At 43.4% G+C, this 22253-nt stretch overlaps 1 protein-coding gene across 8 annotated transcripts in view; it reads right to left on the reverse strand.

The window, feature by feature from the left end:
- Positions 1 to 22253, reverse strand: part of DIP2A (disco interacting protein 2 homolog A) — an 81504-nt gene that overhangs the window by 50401 nt on the left and 8850 nt on the right. For 6 of the 8 annotated variants that reach the window (XR_004683718.1, XM_035029985.1, XM_035029982.1 and 3 more), the window contains 5 exons: positions 20173 to 20292; positions 18594 to 18824; positions 15000 to 15128; positions 5387 to 5506; positions 3743 to 3940 (listed from right to left, as the gene is read on the reverse strand). Coding sequence is in view for 7 of the 8 variants with exons in the window: in XM_035029985.1 (XP_034885876.1) it covers positions 3743 to 3940; positions 5387 to 5506; positions 15000 to 15128; positions 18594 to 18824; positions 20173 to 20292 (798 nt within the window). In the remaining variant the exon portion in view is untranslated. Of the gene's footprint in view, positions 1 to 3742; positions 3941 to 5386; positions 5507 to 8890; positions 8958 to 14999; positions 15129 to 18593; positions 18825 to 20172; positions 20293 to 22253 lie in introns of those variants that run through there. The other 2 variants (XM_035029986.1, XM_035029987.1) reach the window with 2 other exon arrangements.

Below are 22253 nucleotides of genomic sequence, written 5' to 3' on the forward strand. Positions count from 1 at the left end.
CAGGCGCTCAGAGGGGGGCTGAGCCAGCCCCAACTGCACGGCAGAGACCAGCCACCATGCTACCTGCCATGTGGAGTGAAGGAGGGACGTCTCTCATGGAGGGGACATCATCTGGAACCTCCATAATTTTTTACACACAATGTCCAACATTTAATCAAAAAGGTACCAGGCATCCCAAAGATAAATTCCCCAAACTAAAACCAAGAGAAAGTACAGACAACAGCAACAGGCCCAGAGGTGACCTGACCTGGAGCTGGCTGACAGAAACTTTCCATCGTGGTAAGGGGTGTATGGATTCTGGGAAATAAAGGAAAGGATGAAGACAATGCATGGAATGATAAAGAATTTTCCTAGAAAATTAGAAGAGGAATTAGAATACAGAAGTGAAAATTCTAAACTAAAAAGGCAATATCAAAATTAAGAACTCATCAGGAATTTCATAATAGAATAAAAATTTCACAGAAGACAGGATTAGAGAATTTGAATAAAGGAAAATTTAAAAATCTCCAAACTGAGGTATAGATGACCCTCGAATAACACAGGTCCACTTAGTGGATTTTTTTTGATAAATACTATAAATGTATTTTCTCTTCCTTAAGATTTTCTTAATAACATTTTCTTTTCTCTAGCTTACTTTATTGTATGAATACAATATATAATAAAAACAACATATAAAATAAGTGTTATCAACTGTTTATGTTATCAGTAAGCCTTCTGGTCAACAGCAGACTAGTAGTAGTTAAGTTATGGGGGTAGTCAAAACTTATACTTGGGTTTTCAACTGTGCAGGGGTCAGCACCCCTAACCCCTGTATTGTTCAAGGGTCAACCAAATACATAGAAAAGAAAACAAAATAGAAAAAAGAACATTAAAGCTATATGGGATTCAAAAAAGGTATAAGTGTAATCAAAGTCCCAGAAGGACGAGAGAGAGAGAGACCTCAATTCAACAGGTGGGGGCTGTGAGCAGACCACACTCCTCAAGGCGGGCAGTGAGCACCTTTCTGAGGAATTACAGATTGAGCTCTCATGAATACAGATGCAAAGATCCTAAACAACATATTGGCTAAATCAAATTCAGACATTTGTTAAAAAGATTATCATGGCGAAGTGGGATTTATTCTAGGAATGCCAAGGCTGCTTAACATTTGAAAATTAATCAATGTAATTCATCAAATTAAGTGGGGAGGAGAGAGAAAGATACGATCATCTTGACAGAGCAGAAAAAGTGTTTTATAAAATTCAATGCCATCCATGGTTAGAAAAAAAAAAAAAAAAAAACTTCTGGTAAACTAGGAATAGAAGGGAGCTTCCATAATCTGACAGAGAATTTCTACCACAAAATAGCAATCATACTTCATGACCCAAAGCTTTCCACTGGAGCTGGAGAAGGAAGCAAGCATATGCCCACTACCCAACATTGTACTGGGGTTCTAGCTCTTCAGTGAGGCAAGAAAAAAATAAAAGGCACAGGTATTGGGAAAGCCAAAATAACACTGTCTTTGTTTATAGATGACATGACTTTGAACATAGGATATCCAAAAGATATATGGACAAACTACTAATTAACAAACAGAAAAAGAATTAGTAAGTTAATTTAATGAGATTATTGGATACAAAATCACCATTTAGGGGTACCTGGGAGGCTCAGTCGGTGAAGCGTCTGCCTTCAGCTCAGGTCATGATCCCAGGGTTCTGGGTTCAAGCCCCACATTGGGCTCCCTACTCAGCAGGGAGTCTGCTTCTCCCTCTGCCTGCCCCTCCCCCTGCTTGTGCTCTCTCTCTCTCTTTCAAATAAATAAAATCTTTTTTTAAAAAATTACCATTTAAAAAATCAATTGCACTTCTATATACAAGCAACAAATGAGCAGAAAAAAGTTTTTAATCATTCCATTTCAATAGGAATAAATCTAATGAAAGATGCTCAAGAGTTCTGTACTCAAAAGTATAAAACATTAATGAGAGAAATTAAAGGGGGCCTTGAAGTAAGGGGAAAATATTCCACAGTCTTGAATTGGAAGATTCCATAACTGTAATGGTATCAATTCTCTTCACATTTAACTACAGAATCAATGCAGTGCCAATCACTATCCCAGCAGGAATCTTTCTGGAAATTAACAAATTGATTCAAAAGATGGCTTAGAAATGCAAAGAGCCAAGAATAGTCAAGAAAACCGTAAGGAACAATCACAGAGCTGAAGGGCATCTATACCAGGCACCAGGGCTCATAAAGCTGTAGGCGTTCAGGGAGCACGGACAGACAAAAGAGCATGACAGACAGACAGAAGAGCACGAGGGCAGCCGCAGACCCAGACGTATCTTTTCACCTGATATGCCTGGGGGAAGGATTGCCTTTTCAGTAGATGGTACTAGGTCGATTAGACACTCACTAGGAAAGAAAATGATTCCAATGTCACACCATACAAACTAAACTGAAGATGAATCATGACACCTAAATATGAAGAGTAAAGCAAGTTTTTAGAAGAAAAAGTAGGAGAATATCTTTGTGACCTTAGGTTTGGCAAACAGGACAAAAAGCCGCTAAAATAAAGGGAAAAAAATAGATAAATTAGACTAATTAGATTAAGACTTCTTATTTATCTAAAGCCGCACAAAGTGTTAAAAGACAGTCCACAGTGTGGAAGAAGACTTTTGCAAAACAAATCTGACAAAAGACATGTATCTAAAACATACAAAGAAGAAAACATGAGCAACCAAATGGAAAAATGAGCCAAAGATCTGGATAGTACATAAAAGAGGATATTCAAACAGCCAATAAACATGCAAAAGTATTATTAGGCATCAGAGAAACGCAAATAAATTACCACCATAAATGACACCATAAAACACCTACAGGAAAGGCTAAAATGAAACAGACAAGATCAAGTGTTGACAAGGGTGTGGAACAACGACAAGTCTGCACACAGTGTAACAGTGTGTCTGTCCTAAAGCCGAACATGGCTGCTTGTACATGCACATTTATGCCCAGCACAGACACACTCACCTAAGGATGTTCATAACAGCACCATACACAAGAGCCCCAGTGGAAAGGTCCATTACTGTAGAGCACGCAAGTAATTTTTGGCATACTCATACAATAAACATATCCATCAATGAGCCTCACACAACATCACGGCTGAGTCTCCTAAACAATGCTGCACAAAAGAATGCACACACAACACCTTTCACTTAATTCCATTTACGTAAAACTTGGACAGGGAGAGCCAGAAGTGTTCACAAGCATCAGGACAGTTCAACCATCATTGTGAGGATGTACGTGCTGGAAGGGACACAAGGGGCCTAGGGAGCTGAGTGCTAGTTAGAGGAGTACATTCACTCCGTGAAAATGCATCGAGCCAGACGCTTATGATTTGTGTTACATAAAAATAGAATACGGAACCAAGAGATGCCAAACACAAAAAGTACATACTGTATGATTTCATTTATACAAAGTTCAAAATGAGACAAAACCAAATTCCATTGCTCAGAGGTGCGTATTTGGATGGGAACCTCGACACCAGAGCAGTGGCTGGTCGCCATCAGTCAGTGAGGAGTCCCCTCTGCTGGGAGGAAGGGGCAGTGGTCCAGGAGGGGCACCTGGAGTGAGGCAATGTTCTGTTGTTCTGACAGTTGTGTTGGTTTCTTGGGAATTGTTCTAGCATGTTCGTGAAGCTGTATGTCTGAGCTGTATGACATGTAACATTTTATAGCTAAACCAGAGCCCAGCTGCTTTCAACACTTGCCATAGGTGAGGGTGTAGACGGCCTTCCCAGCCGTGTCCAAGGCGGTCAGACAGGGGGCTTTGGGCTGCGTCGTACCCCACCGCTGCAGGGCGGCCAGCAGGGACGGGGGCCAGGGGACCCCCACAGCCAGAGGTTCCCCTCTCAGCACCACCATCTGGCTTCCCTCAGGCTTTGGCTGATTTGGATCTGGTTGCTGCACTGTAAGCAAAATTGAAATTTAAAAATCAGCATTTCATAGGACCATGCATACATTCTGTTTTTAAGCTTTCTCTTAAAAAATACCAACTATAAGAGGGGCGCCTGGGTGGCTCAGTGGTTAAGCGTCTGCCTTCGGCTCAGGTCATGATCCCAGGGTCCTGGGATCGAGCCCCCGAGTTGGGCTCTCTGCTCCGCGGGAAACCTGCTTCTCCCTCCGCCCCTCCCCCTGCTCCTGATCTCTCTCTCTCTCACAGCTCTCGCTCTCTCTCAAATAAATTCTTTAAAAAAAAAAATACCAACTGTAAGAAGGTTACAATAACTTGTTTAGATTTCCTTATTATTATAATAGTCCCAGACCAACGGACCCAAAGGACAGATGGAGACTCGTCATGGAAACTGCAGGATACTGTACTGGACCCCATGGGCCAATCCCCAGAACGATGGCAGTGTGTGGGGTGACAGCAGATGATGACACCTGAGGGAAAGGCACTAGTCCCACTTATCAAGGATGAAAGTGAGCAGAATCACCATCTCAGTTTGGGCACTCAAAACAACCATCACCATGTTGAAAGAAAAAGATAAAGTAAAATCGATTACATTTCCAACGGCTGTGTAACTGGCATTGGCCCAAGTGTAAGAAAGACTGCCCGAAGACCATTTCTACCACTGAACTCTGAATTTGAAAGGCGTCACCTGATTATAAAGGGGAAACAATGACCTAAGGGTTGTGTTAGCCCTCAGTGGGGAGGAGATGCCTGGCAGTGGTCAGTGGGGCAGCAACACCATGCAGGAGAGGCACGAGGGGCAGGGGGGGTGAGCCGGCCACGCGCCCCTGTGGCTCGAACACAATTACACGCTCATACCTTGTACTAGACTTTATTTCTTTCCTACAGATTTATACTTCTTTCTACTTCTTGGTAATTTTCTTTTAAAAATAGATCTATATTCTTTTTTCCTAAGTGTATATCTCACTCATAAATGAGAGACTAAATTTCTGAAAAAGGGCCAAAACCATACTAAAAATATACTTTAAAACCATGGGAAGACAAGTATTTCAGATTTAAAGTTTAAATAAAAATTCAAATAAGGGGGGTGCCTGGCTGGCTCAGTTGGTGGAGCGTGTGACTCAATCTCAGGGTCAGGAGTTCAAGCCCCACGTTGGGCATGGAGCCTACTTTTAAAAAAATTTAAATAATGTAAATAAAATGAAACCTTAGGAGTATTCTTATCAAGTACTAAGCGCTGGATTAGAGGCACAGAGAAATGTTAAGTCCCTTAACCAGGAGCGACGCGTTTTCTCCCTGTTCACGTGACGTGACACTCGGTGACCCCAGGGCTGGAAACAGACGGGGGGTCACTTGGTTGTGTTGTAACGTCACAGAGTGACTACACACAACACACATTCCCTGTTCACACTGACACAGGAGCCCGCCCGAGATCCCTCACCTTCCAACAGCTCCTCAAAATCATCCACAAAGAACTCCTTCAGCGGAGGGCGCTTCGGCCTCTTCAGGGTGTTGAGAAGTTGCTGGATTTTGGAGGACACTCTGCTGTTCACAGGGACACCTGCCACGGAAAGAGGAGCGCTGAGGCCAGAGCTTGCCAACCCTCTGGAGACAGGACGCGGAGACAGGGTTCAGCGACCAACAACGCACACACGTTGGAACTCATAAATCCAACCAACCATTGGCCCCGTCATGCAGCCCTTTTGGAATTCATTAACTCATTCAACAAATATTCACTGAAGGCCTTCCGGGAACTAGCACTTTTTTTTTTTTTAAAGATTTTATTTATTTATTTGACAGAGAGAGACACAGCGAGAGAGGGAACACAAGCAGGGGGAGCGGGAGAGGGAGAAGCAGGCTTCCCGCGGAGCAGGGAGCCCGATGCGGGGCTCGATCCCAGGACCCCGGGACCATGACCTGAGCCGAAGGCAGACGCTTAACGACTGAGCCACCCAGGCGCCCCAAACTAGAACTTTTTTTAAGCTCGCGATCTTCAAAGTGGTCCAGAGACCCTTTCAGGGGGCTCATGGGGCCACGTGGCGGTGTCACTGCCCCCCCTCCCTCCTCACAGGGCACGGCGAGTCTTCCAGAGGCCCCACGATGCGTGAGCCACAACAGACTGAGCAGGGACGAGGCACGGGGGCCAGGTGCCTCCACCATGCCAGCGGCGAGGGAGACAGGCAGTGTGGAAACCAAGCCCATTCTTCCGGCCAAATCTTTGTTTTAGAAATTCTGTCATAAATATGTGCTACTTACGTGAAGATGTGATGAGTTTCTTATTGCTATTTTTAAATGGATTAATAAATATTTTTTAAATCTTTAGTTTTAACTTCTAACATAGTAAGTATCAAGAGATTTCAGCCACACACACTAAAAGCTCTTCGGTGTCCGCAGTAATTACCCAGAAACAATGTTTTGGGAGATGCAGAGTCAGCAGAAAGGCAGCTGCCCATCTGCTGGGTGAAAACAAGCAGGGACATGCGCACACGCCCAGAAGCCCCAGCGGCCGGCAGGGTGAGGCTGCTCTAAAGTGAGCGCAGCGGGAAGAAAGCCACAGGCTCCGTGGGCAGCCCTGCTGTGGAGCACAGCCGAGCAGGGCCCCGAGCCCGAGACACAGCCCGCCGTCCAAGCAGCCGGCGCCGATGTCCTCCCGCAGCAGCCCCGTCCTCCTGGAGCCAGTCACGCTCCCGAGCCAAGCACCGTACTGGGTCATCACCTGTCTAGGCTCCTTTGATCTGAAACATTTCTTCATCCTTTATGAGGATGACTTTTGAAAGAATACAGTTCTTTTCTTTTATGAAGTAGAACATACCTCATTTTGAGTTTGCTGGAGGTTTTCTCATGATTCAATTCATGCTGCGCTCCAGGTTGAAATACTACCCAAATATCATGTCCAGATATATGGGATGGCCACCTACCCTCACGGAGACAGACCTTCCTCACCCAAAATGCTGCCCAGCCTCTACACTACGTTGTCACGATGTTTTCTTCTGCACCTAATATGCAATGTGTGAGGAGGCACTTCAAGACCACACAAATATCCCAATCCTCACAGAACCTTCTTCCTGCTTTTCACAGCCATTGGATCATTCTTGTCAGAAGCAGTTTTTACTGCAATGGTTGCAAAATTATTCTCCAACATTAGCACCCCATTTAAATTTACCTGCTGACACTCAGCATTCTGTTATCTATGTGTCTGTCTATCATTCATCAGGAATGACTCAGTGACTGCTCCATTGTTATAAAGCATTATGAATCTGGGGCACCTGGGCGGTGCAGTTGGTTAAGCGTTTGACTTGATTTCTGCTCAGGTTGTGATCTCAGGGTCGTGAGATCAAGCCCCAGGTTGGGCCCCATGCTCAGCGGGGAGTCTGCTTGGGATTCTCTCCCTCTGCCCCTCCCCCCACTATCTGTCACTCTCACTCCCTCTCTCCCAAATAAATAAATAAATCTTTTTAAAAAAGGCATTATGGTTCTTAACTATTTTGATGCACAAATTATCCCACATTTAGCAAGTGGGATCCTGGGCAAATTGATTGGTGACCTGCCCCCATCATTTTTTCTAAGCACTGCTGTTCATTCTGTCATGTTTCAGAGTCATTTTATGCTAACCCTGCCCCAGCTCTTAAAGGGCTGGATAGGAAACATTCTGGGCAGAGAGCACCGTCTTGGTTGCAACTACCCTACTCTGCAATTCTGGGGCGAAAGCAGCAAAGACGACATTGGAAGGATGGGCATGGCCATGTCCCAGTAAAACGTTATTTACAAAAGCAGGATGCCAGCCCATACACTATAATTGGCTGACCATCAATCCATATGATTTTGGGTCTTTTCCTATTTTTAAAAGTCTGTTTGAGGCACCTGTGGGGCTCAGTCAGTTAAGCATCTGCCTCCGGCTCAGGTCATGATCCCAGGGTCCTGGGATGGAGCCCCACATCAGGTTCCCTGCTCAGCAGGGAGTTTGCTTCTCCCTCAGCCTCTCCCCTCCCCCACTCATGCTTGCTCTCTCTCTCTCTCAAATAAATGAATAAAATCTTTTTTTAAAAGCTTTTTATTTTAGAAACATCAGAGCTTTAACTATCACACATGCTGTGAATAGTTTCTCCTAATTTGTCAATTCTTATGACTCTCTTTATGGGGTATTTTGCCATGTAAAGAATTTTTTTAGTTTCATGTAGTCAAATTCATGTATCTTTACTTTTATTGCATGTAGATTTTTAGTTAAATTCAGAAAGGCTTTACTTATAATCAGGTTAAAGAGAATTCACCAATTTTTTTTCATTTTATTCTTCGTTTCTTATATTTAGAACGTCTGATTCTTTTGGAGTTTTGCCTTTTCAGTGGTATGGGAGAAGGATCTGAGTTTAACATTTCCCAACAAGCTTTCCAATGGTCCCAATAACATTTATTTAAAAAAACCATCTTTGCCACATTGAGGTAATATATATAATATCATGTGGAGGCATACTGTGATGAATACTGTAAATTCTACAGTAACCACTAAAAAAAAAAAAGGTAGATATAGAATAGAATATAAACCAAAAGAAAGCAGGAAAAGGAGTAAAATTAACAGATGAGTCAAACAGAGAAAAGAGAGCAGGATCCTAGATTTAAACCCAACCAAATCACTAATTGAAATGGACTATACGGGGAGTGCCCGGGTGGCTCAGTTGAGCATCCAAGTCTTGGTTTCAGCTCGGGTCATGATCTCGGGGTTGTGGGAATGACCCCCACCATCTGGTTGGATGCTCAGAATGGAGTCTGCTTGAGATTCTCTTTCTACCTCTGCCCCTCTGCCCACCCCACCCCTGCTCTCTCTCTCTCAAATAACTAACTAACTAACTAACTAAATAAATAAATAAATAAATAAAAATAAAATCTTTAAAATGGGCTATAGGGGCACCTGGGTGGCTCTGTCGGTTAAGCGTCTGACTCTTGATCTCACCTCAGGTCTTGATCTCAGCCTCATGAATTCAGGCCCACAATGGGCTCCATATTGGGCGTGAAGCATACTTAAAAAACAAACAGACAAACAAACAAAACTGACTATAAGTGATCCAAACACTCCAATGAAGTAAATGATTATGTGCTTAAAGAAAAATGCAAGAATGAATAAAATGCTAATTATAAGAAACACATTTTAATTTTAAAGACCTAGGTAGGGTAAAAGTAAAAGGATAAAAAGATTTGCCATGTAACTAATACTCATCAAATAGCTGAAGCCAGCCATAATAATACCAGACAAAGAAGATTTCAGAATAAGAAATATCACAAAGGATAATTTTACAATTATACAGTGGCCAATTCATCAAGACAGAACAATTTTTAAATATGTATGCACCTAATAACAGAACTTCAAAATACACAAAACAAAAACTGACAGATCTAAACAAACAGAAAAATCCACAATTAAAGAGTTGGAAATTCAATATCCCTCTCAGCAAGTTATAGAAAAGGTACACAGAAAATCAGTAAGGAGAGAGAAGACTCAAACTAAAGTATCAATCAACTGGATGTAACTTTCATTTACAGAAAAACTACCCAACAGCATTATATACCCAAAACAGACCATGTGCTGGGTCATTAAAAAGTTTTCATATATTTAGACGGAGTTGAATTATATAATATAGTAAGACAAATAGACCCAAAATAATTGGAAATCCATTGAAATTAAACAACATACTTCTAAATAAATCATGGGTCAAAATGGAAAGCATGAGGGAAATTAGAAAATATCTAGAATTGAATATTAAAAAGGAAAAGAATGGGGGCGCCTGGGTGGCTCAGTGGTTAAGCGTCTGCCTTCGGCTCAGGTCATGATCCCAGGGTCCTGGGATCGAGCCCCGCATCGGGCTCTCTGCTCTGCGGGAAGCCTGCTTCTCCTTCTCCCACTCTCCCTGCTTGTATGTATCAAAATATGTGGGATACTAAAACAGCTCTTAGAATATATTTATAGCTTTAAATGCCTTTTTTTTTTTTGGAGAGGGAGAGGTGGGGGGGAGAGAGAGAGAGAGAGAGAGACTCTTAAGCAGGCTCCACATCCAGCATGGAACCCGACGCAGAGCTCAATCCCACGACCCTCAGATCATGACCTGAGCTGAAATCAAGTCATATGCTTAACCAACTGAGCCACCCACGCACCCCTAAATACTTTCATTAGGAAACAAGAAAGGTCTAAATTCAATGATCTAAGATTCCACCTCAAGAAATTAGAAAAGGAAAAGCAAAGTAAACCCAAAATAAGTAGAAAAAAGATAGGAATAAATATAAGATTTGAAGTAAATATAATAGAAAAAAACCAATTAAACCAAAACCAGTTCTTCGAAAGATAAATAAAATTCAATTAACTTTCTAGCTAGAATGATCAAGATATAAAGAGAGAGGACACTAATTACTAATACCAGAAATATAAGAGGGGACACCACCACTGATTTATATACATCAGAGGAAAATAAAGGAATATCATAAACTTATGCCTAAATTGGAGAGAACAGATGAAATGAACAAATTCTTTCAAATACATAAAATTGACTCAAGAATAGAAAAATCAGTTTTCTCTTATAAGAAAGTAGAAGAGGAGGGAATATTTCTCAGTTCATTTTGAGATGAGCATTATCCTGATACCAAGACCAGACAAAGATATTACAAGGAAAAAAAAAAAAAACAACTACAGACTACTATGTATCTTGAACATAGACCCAAAATCCTTAACAAAATGTATTAGCAAATCAAATCCATAATACAGAAAAAAATTATGCATGATAATTATGCATGATCACCAAGTGGGGTTTATCCTGAGAATATAACTTTGGTTTAACATTCAAAAATTAATTAATGAAATTTACTACATTAACAAACTACAAAAGAAAAACCATATGTGACTTTATCAGATCAAAAAAAACACTAAACAGGGGGGCCTGAGTGGCTCAGTCAGTTAAGCATCTGACTCTTAATTTCGACTCAGGTCATGATCTCAGGGTCGTGAGATTGAACCCCCTGTTGGGCTCTGCGGTGGGTGTGGAGTCTGCTTGAGATTCTCTCTCCCCATCCCTCTGTCCATCCCCACCCCTTGCACTTTCTCTCTCCCTCTCCCCCTCTCTCTCTTAAAAAAAAAAAATCATTTAACAAAAACCATGACAAAAATTTTCAGGAAATTAGGAAAATAAGAGAACTTCCTAATGAAGAGCACCTTTGAAAAACACACAGCTAACATCACAATTCAAACATGAAAAAGTGGATGGTTTCCCCCTACAGTTGGAAACAAGGCAAGTCATAACCTCTTTCAACATTTCTCAATGACACTAGTGGGAGTCCTACACTGCAATAAAGCCAGAAACACAAATGCTTCTAAAGACAGTTTGGAAAGAAAAGTAAAACCAGACTCATAGACAATATGGCCAAACATACAGAATCTTAAGGAATCTACCAAAAAAGTTACTGGTACTAATAAAAGGCCAACATACAAAAACCAACTGCATTTCTGTAGACCAGGAATAAGCAACTGGAAAAAATTTAAAATACTATTTACAATAACATCAAAAATATAACCTATTTTGGGATAATTTTAACAAAATAGGTGCAATACCTGCGTACTGAATTCTTTTTTTTTTTTTTAAAGATTTTATTTATTTATTTGACAGAGAGAGACACAGCGAGAGAGGGAACACAAGTAGGGGGAGTGGGAGAGGGAGAAGCAGGCTTCCCGCGGAGCAGGGAGCCCGATGCGGGGCTTGATCCCAGGACCCTGGGATCATGACCTGAGCCGAAGGCAGACGCTTAACCAACTGAGCCACCCAGGCGCCCCTGCATACTGAATTCTACAAAACAATGCTGAAAAAAATTTTATAAGAGCCAAATAAATGGAAAGATATACTGTATTTATCAACTGAAATATATAATATTGTTAAGATGCCAATTCTCTCCAAACTGATCTACAGAGTTAATGAAATATCAATCAAAACCCAGCAGGAATTTTGGTAGAAACAAACAAACTGACTTAAAAATACATGTTAAAATGCAAAGGAGCTGATATTCCAAATTTGCCAAAGCAAACTGTAAAATGAAAAGCAGAGTGTGCGGGGCCTGGGGGGCTGAGTCGGTGAGGCGTCTGCCTTCAGCTCAGGTCATGATCCCAGGGTCCTGGGATCAAGTCCCACATGGGGTTCCCTGCTCAGCGGGGAGCCTGCTTCTCCGTCTCCCTCTGCCCGACCCCCCAGCTCGTGCTTGCTCTCTTGCTCTTTCTATCTCAAATTAATAAATAAAATCTTAAAAAAAAAAAAAGACAAGCAGAGTTTGAAGAGAAACTGCACGATTTCAAGATTTGTTATAAAACCACAGTAACCATGACAGCATGGGATTGGTGTAAGAATGGACAAACAGCCATGGGATGGCATAGACAGCCAGGAACAGATCCTTCTCATATATGATCTACCAATTTTTGTTAAAGATGCCAAAGAAATTTGGTGGGGAAAGAATGGCTTATAACAAATGATGTTGGAACAACTGGACATCCACATGCGAAAAAGCAAACTCTGATCCATATATTGTACTTACACTAAAATTAACTCAAAATGCATCTTATACCTACATGTAAAACCTAAAACTATAAAATTCTAGGAGAAAACATAGAAAACCTTTATGACTTTGGGTTAGGAAAATATATCTTAGATAAGACACAAAAGTAGGATCCATAAAAGAAAACATGAGTAAACTGGACTTCATCAAAATTAGTAACTTCTGCTCTTTGAAAGTCACTGTTAAGAGAATGAAAAAAAGACAAGCCACAGACTGGGAGAAAATCCAAATTATATACCTCATAAAAAACTTGAATCCAGAATATATAAAGAACTCTCAAAACTTATAAGAAAACATCACATTAAAAAAATAAGCAAGATCCAGGGCGCCTGGGTGGCTCAGATGGTTTAGCGTCTGCCTTCGGCTCAGGTCATGATCTCAGGGTCCTGGGATCGAGTCTCGCATCAGACTCCCTGCTCCTCGGGAACCTGCTTCTCCCTCTGCCCCTCTCTCTCTCTGTCTCTCATGAATGAATAAATAAAATCTTTTAAAAATAATAATAAATAAATAAAAATAAATAAAAAATAAAAAATAAAAGCAAGATCTGAACAGACTTCTAAAAAGACATACAGATGGCAAATAAGCACATAAAAAGATGCTCCACTTCCTGAGTCTTTAGGGAGATGCTAATTCACACCACAATGAGAGACCTCCACACACCCAGTAGGATGGGTGACATGAACAGATGGACAATACCAACTCCAGGCAAGGATGTGGGCGAACAAGGGCTCTCATCACCAGCCGTGGGACTGTGAAATGGTACAACCACTTTGGAAATCAGTTTGGCAATTTCTTAGAAAGTTAAGCATAAACCTATTATATGATCCAGACATTCTATTCCCAGCTATTGACCCAAAAGAAGTGAAAGTATACTTTTACACAAAAACTTGTATAAGAATATTCACAGCAGCTTTATTTGCAATAGCCAAAACCCGGAGGCAACCCAAATACCCCTCAGCAAGCAAACAAGCGCAGCGCATCCATAAAATGAAATTCTACTTATCAGTAAAAGGAACAAACTATCGATACATCCAAGAACATGAGTGAATCTCAAAGTACTTATGTAGAGCAGCAGAAGCCAGACAATCTACGAGGAAATACTGCATGATTCTATCCATATAAAATTCCAGAAAATGCAAACTACTTTATATTGTCAGGAAGTAAATCAGGAGTTGCCTGAAGCCTGGGGGTAGCCCAAAAGGGCAGAAGGGCGGGTTTACAAAGGGGCACAAGGAAACTTTTAGGAACGGTGGATGTGTTCACTATCTTTTTTTGAAAAAGGATTTATTTATTTATTTATTTATTTATTTATTTATTTATTTATTTGAGGGGGAGAGAGACAGAGAGAGAGAGAGAGTGAACCTGTGAGCAAGACATGGGGAGGGGCAGACGGAGAGAGAATCCCAAACAGGCTCTGTGCTGAGCGCAAGCCCCATATAGGACTTGATCTCACCACCCTGAGATCATGACCCGAGCCGAAATCAAGAGTCGGATGCCCATCCGACTGGGCCACCCAGGCGCCCCAAGATTTTATTTATTTATTTATTTACTTATTTATTTGGGGGGGGGATGTGAGGGGAGGGGCAGAGGGGGAAGATGGATGTGTTCACTATCTTGATCATAGGGATGGTTTTCACAGGTATACACACGTCTTAAAACTTGTAAGATTGTATACTTTAAATATGTGCAGTTGATTACAAGTCAGTTATACCTCAACTAAGCTCTTATTTTTTAAATATAATCAAATTAAAAAAATCTATCTAACCAATGGAAAGCCTGCTTCATGTTGACTCAGTATTTTCCTGTTGCATCTGGACAAGGAGCTAAAAGACCTTGACAAAATTGGATTTACTGCTTAGGAATATCAAAATACACATTAAAACCTTCGATCTAAGATCCTCTGGATTTTTTTGCAGTTCTAATCTGGTACACTGGACAGAAACCTTCACGTGATTTTGATAAAAGACACCGGAAACTGTTTCCAAAGGAAATAGCGCAAATGAGGACACTGTGGGGATCACACCGGCCTTTCCGGCCTGCAGGTCAGAAACCAGGCTTGCCGCCATGCCCATTTCTCAGGCTGTGGGCACAGAGGGCGTGGGGACCAGTGCGTCCCAGGCAGGGTGCTCTCACACTGAGGCCACACAGAGTCTGCAACAGAGACTGCCCACGGCTTCTCATTTTCCTACTGTTTTGTAGATCTAAACTCCTTTGGCATCCAATTCAGATGTGGAGGCTTTCTCCTCCCTGCTCTCCTTGTTCCCCATCTGACCCACTCCAGAGATTTTGCTGCCTGCTTCTCCCCACGACACTCTCTGTAACGTCCCCCGCACACACTGGCCTCCGTTCACGCACACTGAAGAATTACAGCTAATGGCTGGCTCAGGTTTGCTAAAGCAAATGCACCAAAGCCATGTTCCATACCTGAAGAGAAAGGCTGTGCTCTGCTATTTCAAAAGGACAAAGAGAGGCATGCTCACCACCAGCCGTTTCTAGGACACTCCCGCTGTAGCCCCGAGCGACACCTCGCACAGAAGCCAGCTGCGGACGCTCACGGTGCGAAAGCTCCCCAAGGCCCGTGGTGACATCCGGAGGGGCGGAGTGCACATCTGCTTTGGAAAAACAAACCCCAAATGAAAGTGGCTGTTGATGCAGAGGATGAGGTTGCTCTTTAAATCCCATTCAAGGAGAGCCTCAGGAACTGAGCTCTAAGCAAGGAATGTGATATCTGATTCATTCTGTTTTTCTGGTTGACCAAGACACATCAGGACCCTGTGAACTCTGAACTCCCAGACACAGCCTGCGGACACCTGTATGCACATGGTTCTCATAGGGACCTCGGCCAGGACCTCCGACGATAACGCGTTGGCAGTCATGAATGAACTTTAGACAGACATCTCAGTGAAGGGGGCGCCTGGGCGGCTCAGTCAGCTCAAGTCATGATCTCAGGGTCCTGGGATCAAGCCCCTCATTGGTCTCCCTGCTCAGCGGGGAGCCTGTTTCTCCCTCTCCCTCTGTGTTCTCACTCACTCTCTCTCAAAACAAAATAGTAAGAAATCTTAATGAATCAGAGACACATTTTAAATCAGTTGTCATTGGAATATTTTCGTTGTATTATGAAAAAAATAGCCAGGCTTCTATAAACTACCCCCCACTCCCCTGAAAACTATGTTGAATGTCACAAAGACACAAGACCTTTTCAGCCTTCAAAGAATAAGCCTACGAAGATAAAAATGATCCCTGCTTCCAGATCAACACATCTCACTATTGGGGGACCTCAGTCAAGTACTAAAAGATATTAATGTCACAGTTAAAGACAAACGACGTGAGATGCAGAAAATGTTTGAAGTCACTCCTTCCATTGTCCGAATGCTCATTTTGGGGTTTAATCTGTACCATACGGCACATGTCTCCGTTTGGAGTGCCGGCTGACTGGAAGCTGCTGAGGCGTGAGCGTGAGCATGAGCCTGAGTGTGAGCGTGACTGCGGCGTCTGTATGAGGGCCGGCGGGACAGACCTGCCATCCCTTTGGTCCTCTGATGCGTGTTCCCGCCCCCACAGGGGCCACTCTGCTGCTTCTGATTTTTAAGTTCTGACCGTTTACATATTAGTTCATCACCTAGGCAAAATGCAAACCAAAATTTTTTAAAAATATGTAGAAAGATGAAATTATATGGAAGCAAAACCCAAACTCTATTTACATATCAGAAAACACCATTTGGAAAAATCTAACTTAACGACAGCGTTTTCACAACCCGTGAGAAAGTGTGATGTTGATGAAATTAGCATTTTAAAGTATGCCTATCATGAAGTTCTTTTAGTTTAGAAAGAAATTTCCCCAACCTTCTAAGTCTAGCAAAAAGAGTAAGTGATTTTAACAATATTCATGAAAGGCATAAATGGTAATCTTAACTATAAAGTAGTTTTAAAATCACTACATAAAAATAAACAATACTCAAAATAAAAATGAACTGCTATAACTGAAAATACTACTTTTAAATATAGGTATTTACATCTGTATCCCAATGTTTTATGGATTTAATTTAATTTCTTTAATCCAAAATTGAAAATATTTTTTTAAATTACCTTTACCTAATATATTGTACCTCAATTTTTTTTTTTTCCTAATATATCCTTCTTCTTTCTATATTTCTTTCCTTAGTCCAAACTGAAGAATTCCCCAGTGCTAAAAACTAAAAGGATGATTTTTATAATAAGGAGCAGGAAGGTAAGTATTTTCAGATTCAGGAACTCAAGTCAACTATATCCAGAGAACATTTAGCAGAAGAAGGCTACGATCCACAGTGAAGATGACTAGAATTCACAAGAACTGATCACACAGTGTGTGGGAGAGGCTAAGCGAGTGGGATGGGGGAGAAGAGGGTGCGGCCACACCCACCAGAGTCGGGGGTCCTCCGTGCGCGCAGTAAGGAGTCTCCCTTGTCAGCCTCCACAGCCCCCCTCGCGGAGAACACCCCCCCACCACAGCCACGGGCTTTGTGAAAAGACCCCACGGCCACAGGACAGTCCAGGGCTGTGGGGCTCCGTGTTCTGGGCTGCGGCCAGCCGCTCATGCTACATACGCTTTCATCTCTAACCCACCGGGAAGCAGGGTTCGCAACAGCTCAGCAATGCTGATGCGGTTCTACTTTCTACACCATCTCGCCCAGAACAGAGTATCAGGAAGCAGAAATAAGGTAACAGAACATTCAGAAACACCGTTTTCCTCCCATTGGAGATAGCTATTTCCGATACGTGAAATCACTGTGACAGAGGAAAAAATGCATCAGTGTGAAGGCCGTGTTTCCAGCTCTCCCCGGAAGCCCTCCTTGAGGACAGCTGGGGAGTGACCACAGCCAGCCCATCGGCAGGACACCCAGGGCCGCTGCCAGAAGAGCCTGCGGGGGCTGCTTCCCCAAGGGCTCTGCCCCCAACCCCCAGCCCCGCCGGCTCCCCAGTGCCCTCGGCAGCCACTCCGTGCGCTGGAGCAGTGAGCCCACGTCACGGAGGAAGACAAGCTTGGCAGAAACGTGCAGGCTTCCCGTATTGACTCAACAGGTAAACAGAGAAGAGCATCCATGATGTGTCCACAGAGGATGCCGAGCCTCATCCAGTAGGGGGTGGGGGGGCTCCCAGGGCAGCCAAATGACCAAGATTTCACAGGAAAGCAGCTCGGCCCCCGAGCCCGCATCTGCCTGGGGGTGGTAAGGCTCCGGGGAGCCCCCGGAGACACGGCCTGTGACGGGCGTGGTGCCCCACGACAGTTTTAGCAGAACTCACAGCAAAGAAAACTGTGCCAGCCCTGGGCCAGCTGTGTGATCTCAGGCAAGGGACAAACAGCCTGCTTTCTGTCCTTCCCTGCACATCCAGAAAACCGCGGGGGTTAAGAGAAGTCTGCAGAAGTGCCGACAGCACCCCCGAGAGACACGCGTCGTTACGGGGCGAGTGCAGAATGGACGCGAGCTCCGCGCACGAGCTCACATGAGGCAAACTATGCTACGGTCCAGCAAATAAGATTTCAACTCAGGAAAGGTTTGCAATTCTTCCTTTCCAAGATTAATGTAATTTAAAGAAATGGATGAATTAGAAAAGACCTCCACATCTTTATGATTTAGCTTTGCCGGACACCTCGGTTCAGGGTGAGGGGTTGCTTCACTTGGGATGTGGCGTTAGGAAGGCCAGACCACGACTGCAGCCCCGGCCCCCTGCCCCGCTGCTGGCTCCACAGGGTGCTCACGAGGCAAAGAGCGAAGGCGGAGACAACGCAGAGGCAGCAGGCTCAGGGTGGCCATCAGGAGCAACCGAGGCCACGTCTGGGGACCGTCCACCCTACACTTGCCACCTCTACTAGCCCACCCCTCCAGAGCAGGAGGAGATAGGATTCCAGAAACACCACCACTTCTGGGGCCCACGGGGAGGCCAACAAACCACACGGTCTGCAATTGCCAAACCACAGAAGCATCAAGAACTACTTTTGTTCCCAAAATGACCTTTCCAGATGAAAAAGAGAAGGTGGGCCTTGATGGGCGCAGAGGCACCCCGTCCTGGAGGGGCCGTGGCCGCTCGTTACTGACCTAGGTGGGCGTGGGCCGCGGGGCCTGTGAGCGTGGTGGCGGCGGCAGTGGGAGCGGCGGCGGGTCTCCCTCCCGGGTGAGATGAGGTGGAGGATGCAGAGGATGAGGTGGACGAGCCCTGAATGACCCGGTCGAGCCAGGGCTCGATGTTGGAATGGCTCTGGAGCGGAGTGGAGGTGAGTCGCCCGGGTCGCCGTAAAGAGCCCTCATCTTCTGAGGCAGATGATGTGTCTGTGGTTAAAATGACGACAGGCATAATGTAGGGATGAGTAGGGAGGAGGGCGGAGTTCCCACACTGGCACCTGTGTCTCCCAGGCCCGCACACGGCAAGCTTTGTGCACCTGCGCTGCCCCAGCCTGGCCCAGGGGTCATCTCAAAGGCTGCCCTCAGTCTCGAAGGGCCTGCGTTTGCCCAGCTGTAAGATCCAAGGAGCCTCACCTGGGAAAGTGGGGAAGGGGTTTCACAAGCCCAGCTTCCCCCAGGGGACGGTCTGGGAGCACCACACGCTGGGAGTGAGGGCAACCCCAGCCCTAAATGGCTTCAGCACACTCCTTGGTGGGGTCCCCAGGTGTTGAGTGCCCATCTGAGCGAACGCCCCACACAACTGGCACACAAGGCTCAGCCGGCCCCCTGAGGTAGTGCAGCCGTCAGGGGAGGCACCCCCAGCCCACCCAGGCCGCCCCCGTCCACCTGTGTCCGCCTAGGGGAGCTGGCGGTGAGCTCTGAGAACAAGTCCTTCCCCAAGACAACTGCTTCAGTCAATAGGGTTAACCGCTCATTAAGGTTCTAGCAAGTCACCGTGACTGTGCATTTTATTATTATTAAAAAGTTTTTTTAAAAAGTGGGTAGTATCTATAGTTATATTTAGTAGAAACAATAATTTGACAGCTATTTCTAGAATATTTTTTTCAACAATATAAACTTATTTTTCTTTAGAAAGGAATTGTTACCAAAACCACCAAATTGTCTTGTAAATCTGGTGTGTTTGGGTTTCACTACATCACCAAACCAAAAACTCATGTTGCCATGTTTCATGACCTCAAAAACAAGACAAGCAGAGCAGAGCGCCACACATCACCAACACTGGGTGTCCTGCAGACAGAGCTTACAACACCTTCGCTAAAGAAAAGCTCCATGCAACAGTTCTCATTTCTAAAGGTAATGACAACAAAACAATAATAAATCTTTAAAATCCTCCCAATAGCCCATGCTCTCCTGTGTAAGGCCTGGTAACAATATAGTAAATAGTCATTAATAAGATGAGAGTAATTTTAAAATTCTTAAATCAGAGAACTTTAGTATTCCAGTAACACTGATTTTAGGTTCCTCTCTTGACTAAAAAGCATAAATAGCATCTTAGTAAAAGAATTAAAATCTACCCAAAAGTCCTGTAGAAAGCAAGCACCCACGGCTAAGAGTCACACTGTGTATACCACAGATTTTCAGGAAGGAATATGGCACATATACAAACATTTCTAATCTCTAATTTTTCCAAATCTTTACTACAGGTCAGAGGGGTCAAGGAAGGCTATGAGGTCAGGGCTGTGGAACCCCACAGAAGCCAACGGTCCGTCCATACCTGGAGGCGTGTAGGTTTCCACCGAGGAATGTACGAGAACAGAACGTCTTTTCGAAGGCATGGGCATCTTCCTCTCCTTGTATTTGGCCAAAGCTGCTTGCACCGCCTCCGTGTGAACATCTACATAAAAACAAGAGCAGAAAAGACACTTTCTACAAGATTGCTTAGGAAGTAACAAAATTAAGTTTTATAATCTTATTTGTTTTCATTGAATGTGAAAGAGACATCAGCATGGCCTATCATAAAGGAAGGCACGTGATGGAATGAGCACTGGGTGTTGTATGCAACTGATGAATCATTAAATCCCACCCCTGAAACTAATAATACACTGTATGCTAATTAATTAATTTTAAATTTTAAAAATTTAAAAATTAAAAAAAAATAAGCATGGCCTATGACATTGGCCCTAGATTTCTTTTTCTTTTTCTTTTTCTTTTCCTTTTTAAAGATTTTATTTATTTATTTGACAGAGAAAGACACAGCGAGAGAGGGAACACAAGCAGGGGGAGTGGGAGAGGAAGAAGCAGACTCCCCACCGAGCAGGGATCCCGATGCGGGACTCGATCCAGGGACTCCAGGATCATGACCTGAGCCGAAGGCAGTCGCTTAACCAACTGAGCCACCCAGGCGCCCTGGCCCTAGATTTCTTTAACTGTTCCTTCGTTTGTAGATTTGGACCCATGTAAATATTTTCAGTTATAAATCAAAACTATATAAAAAAGAAATCCCCCAAATTAAAAATAAAATGAAATAAATGAACGTAAGCATGTCTCTAGTTGTTGGCCTAAACTATTCCAAATGACTTTCAAGTACATAGTTAGACCCTTTGACCTGTTCCTCTGGAGATATCTACTAAGGATGCACAGGAAATATAAACTCTGGGGGCGCCTGGGGGTGCTCAGTCAGTTAAGTGTCCTCAGCTCAGGTCTCGATCTCAGGGTCCTGAGTTCAAGCCCTGTGTTGGGCTTCACTACTTAAGAAAAAAAGAAAGAAAGAAAAGAAATACAAACTCTTTTCTGCATCACACAGCGATGCTACCATCCCTGGGAACCAAGACACTCATGAGGAAGAAGATACAAACACAGAAAGGAAGTGAGGTCAGCCTCTATTCCTGATCTAAATGGAAAGTGTCAGCATGAACACATGTGATATTTTGTCTTTAACTATTATGCAGTACCCCCTCTGCTAAAAATGCCTAGAAGTGCTGGCCCAGGGGCGCGTGGGTGGCTCAGTCGGTGGAGCATGGGACTCTTGATCTTGGGGTATGAGTTTGAGCCTACGTTGGGCATAGAGCTTACTTAAAATTTTTTTTGAAATAAAAATAAAAAATTAAAAACCATACGAACATTTGGATATTTGATATTAAGGAATTATTTTTACTTATTTTGCGATAATGGTTTTTATCTTTTAGAGCTACAAGGACACGATCCTTTTCAGAAACAGACACCAAGAATATTATGACATCTAAATGAAATAACGTCATCTCTGAGATTTGCTTCAAAATCATGTGGGAAGGGAGGGCGTAGGTGGGGTGTGGATAAACGGATCAAGACTGAGCATGACTGGGGCTGTGCATCTGGACAATGAGTAATAAACACGTGTAATAACACGAGGAAGTCCACTTTTGTACCTGTTTAAATTTTTCTCCAACAAAATGTTTTTAAAGCATTTAAAACCCTTACAGTGAAATGGCCCATAGGGTGCTAGTCAGGAAAGATGAAAAATCTGCACACAGATGTATTAAAATAAAATTTACAAACATCAAAGACAACAAGACAATTCTATAAGCTTCCAGAGAGAAAGACTGAATCACCTTGGAAGGATCAAGGAATAGACTCACATTACTCAACAGAAACTACTGGGGGCAAGAAGGCAACGTAGTACTGAAGAAAAATGTGTTGAACCTAGAATTTCAAATTCAGCCAAATTATCATTTAAATGTAAGGGTCTAATAAAAATACTCCCAGACATAAGAAGGTGTTTGAGGGAGAGAGACAAATCCAGGAGCCCTGCAACAACACAGCGGTAACTGTGAGCACATACTTTAAACCCTATTGCAGCCTTAGAAACCAACACAATCA

Source organism: Mirounga leonina, unplaced genomic scaffold (genome assembly GCF_011800145.1).
Source record: "Mirounga leonina isolate KUSES-001 unplaced genomic scaffold, KU_Mleo_1.0 Mir_353, whole genome shotgun sequence".
Classification (NCBI taxonomy): domain Eukaryota; kingdom Metazoa; phylum Chordata; class Mammalia; order Carnivora; family Phocidae; genus Mirounga; species Mirounga leonina.